This window comes from Sinocyclocheilus grahami, unplaced genomic scaffold, assembly GCF_001515645.1.
Source record: "Sinocyclocheilus grahami isolate Dianchi unplaced genomic scaffold, SAMN03320097.WGS_v1.1 scaffold4533.1, whole genome shotgun sequence".
NCBI lineage: Eukaryota > Metazoa > Chordata > Actinopteri > Cypriniformes > Cyprinidae > Sinocyclocheilus > Sinocyclocheilus grahami.
Window position 1 is genome coordinate 13,923 of NW_015509451.1, and position 1,206 is coordinate 15,128.

The 1,206-nt window shown below is 37.4% G+C and overlaps 1 protein-coding gene across 2 annotated transcripts in view; it reads right to left on the reverse strand.

Annotated features, from left to right (window-relative positions):
• Nucleotides 1-703, reverse strand: part of LOC107576882 (lysophosphatidic acid receptor 6-like) — a 9,686-nt gene extending 8,983 nt beyond the window's left edge. The window contains exon 1 of one of the 2 annotated variants that reach the window (XM_016263001.1): nucleotides 452-703. In XM_016263001.1, the coding sequence (XP_016118487.1) occupies nucleotides 452-470 (19 nt within the window). In that variant the 5' untranslated portion in view covers nucleotides 471-703. The remainder of the gene's footprint in view (nucleotides 1-451) is intronic. The other variant, XM_016263002.1, reaches the window with a different exon arrangement.
• Nucleotides 704-1,206: the final 503 nt, after the last annotated feature.

Sequence of the window (1,206 nt, forward strand, 5' to 3'; positions counted from 1 at the left end):
GGTTAAATCTGTATGGTGACTTGAGATCAAACGCCAATCACTGGAAATTCTCTGTTGATATCAAGGTTGAAGGCTGCAAATGGAAATGTGGTCTCCCTGGGGGGTTTTCTTTTTGTTATCGTCTTCTTTTCTTCATTTATTCTATAGTAACAACACTCAAATTTGAACATTTTAATTGCTGCCTAATTGATTTTTTATACATTTACCACTTTGAATGAATTTAGTAGCCTAAATCAAGAATTATGACAAGCTGTTACGGTGACAATATTTTAATTGATACAACGTTATATCTAGATATTCAATCAATAAAACAAAAGGTATATGTCCAAAAGATACGGATCTTGAATTGATGGTCTTGACTTTGTCACGAGCACATGGATATCGCTGCATTTTTGCGGAAAGTGTGGTTACCTAGTAAATTGTTATAATAAACAGACAGGTGGATACTCACATGTTGTGTTGGAGTTCATTCCCACGGCCAGTAAATTATACTTTTTTGCTGTCGTCTGCCGCTATCCACACTTTAAGGCAAGATGTAGGTCTTCACAGGAGATGAGTTGTGAGAAACGTTGCTGAAGCATCGCGTGCTGTATCTGCTGTGGAGTGGGTTCTCTTTCTTGTGTTTCCGCTGCAGACGCGCTGAACTCTGCAGTCAGACAGAAACTGGTGAGGTTTATCTGACAAAAGAGAAACTACAGCTGCACGCGCGTCAGGCCCTGCAGCGCGCGCGGTGTTTGTGGGCTTTAGTCAAATAAAAAACCAAGTAGTGAACTTTTCACACATAAAGGCGTGCTTTCACACTATATGAGGTTAAGAACCTTAACCTTCTATTAGACAGGCTTTTAGCTAAATGTAAACTGTAAAACAATTATGAAACTCTTAGCAGTTAAATTTGCACGTCCAAATAAAAAACAAGTTTTTCAACATTTAAACGATTGGACGATTTGGATGTTCATAGAACATTCAGAAATAACGTTTTCATAACTTATATATTTGTTTGTTAGCTGGGCTGAAGACAGAGTGTGAGAAACGGCACCTTTAAAAGCCAAATAACCATTTTGACTTCCTTTTTTCAGCAGCATTCATCTTATTCTCACAGCAGCAACTCTGCAAAAAAAAAACGCTTTTCTTACTTAGATGTTTTTTGTCTTGTTTCCAGCCAAAATATCAAAAAAATTCTTAAAGGGGTCATATGATGCGATTTCA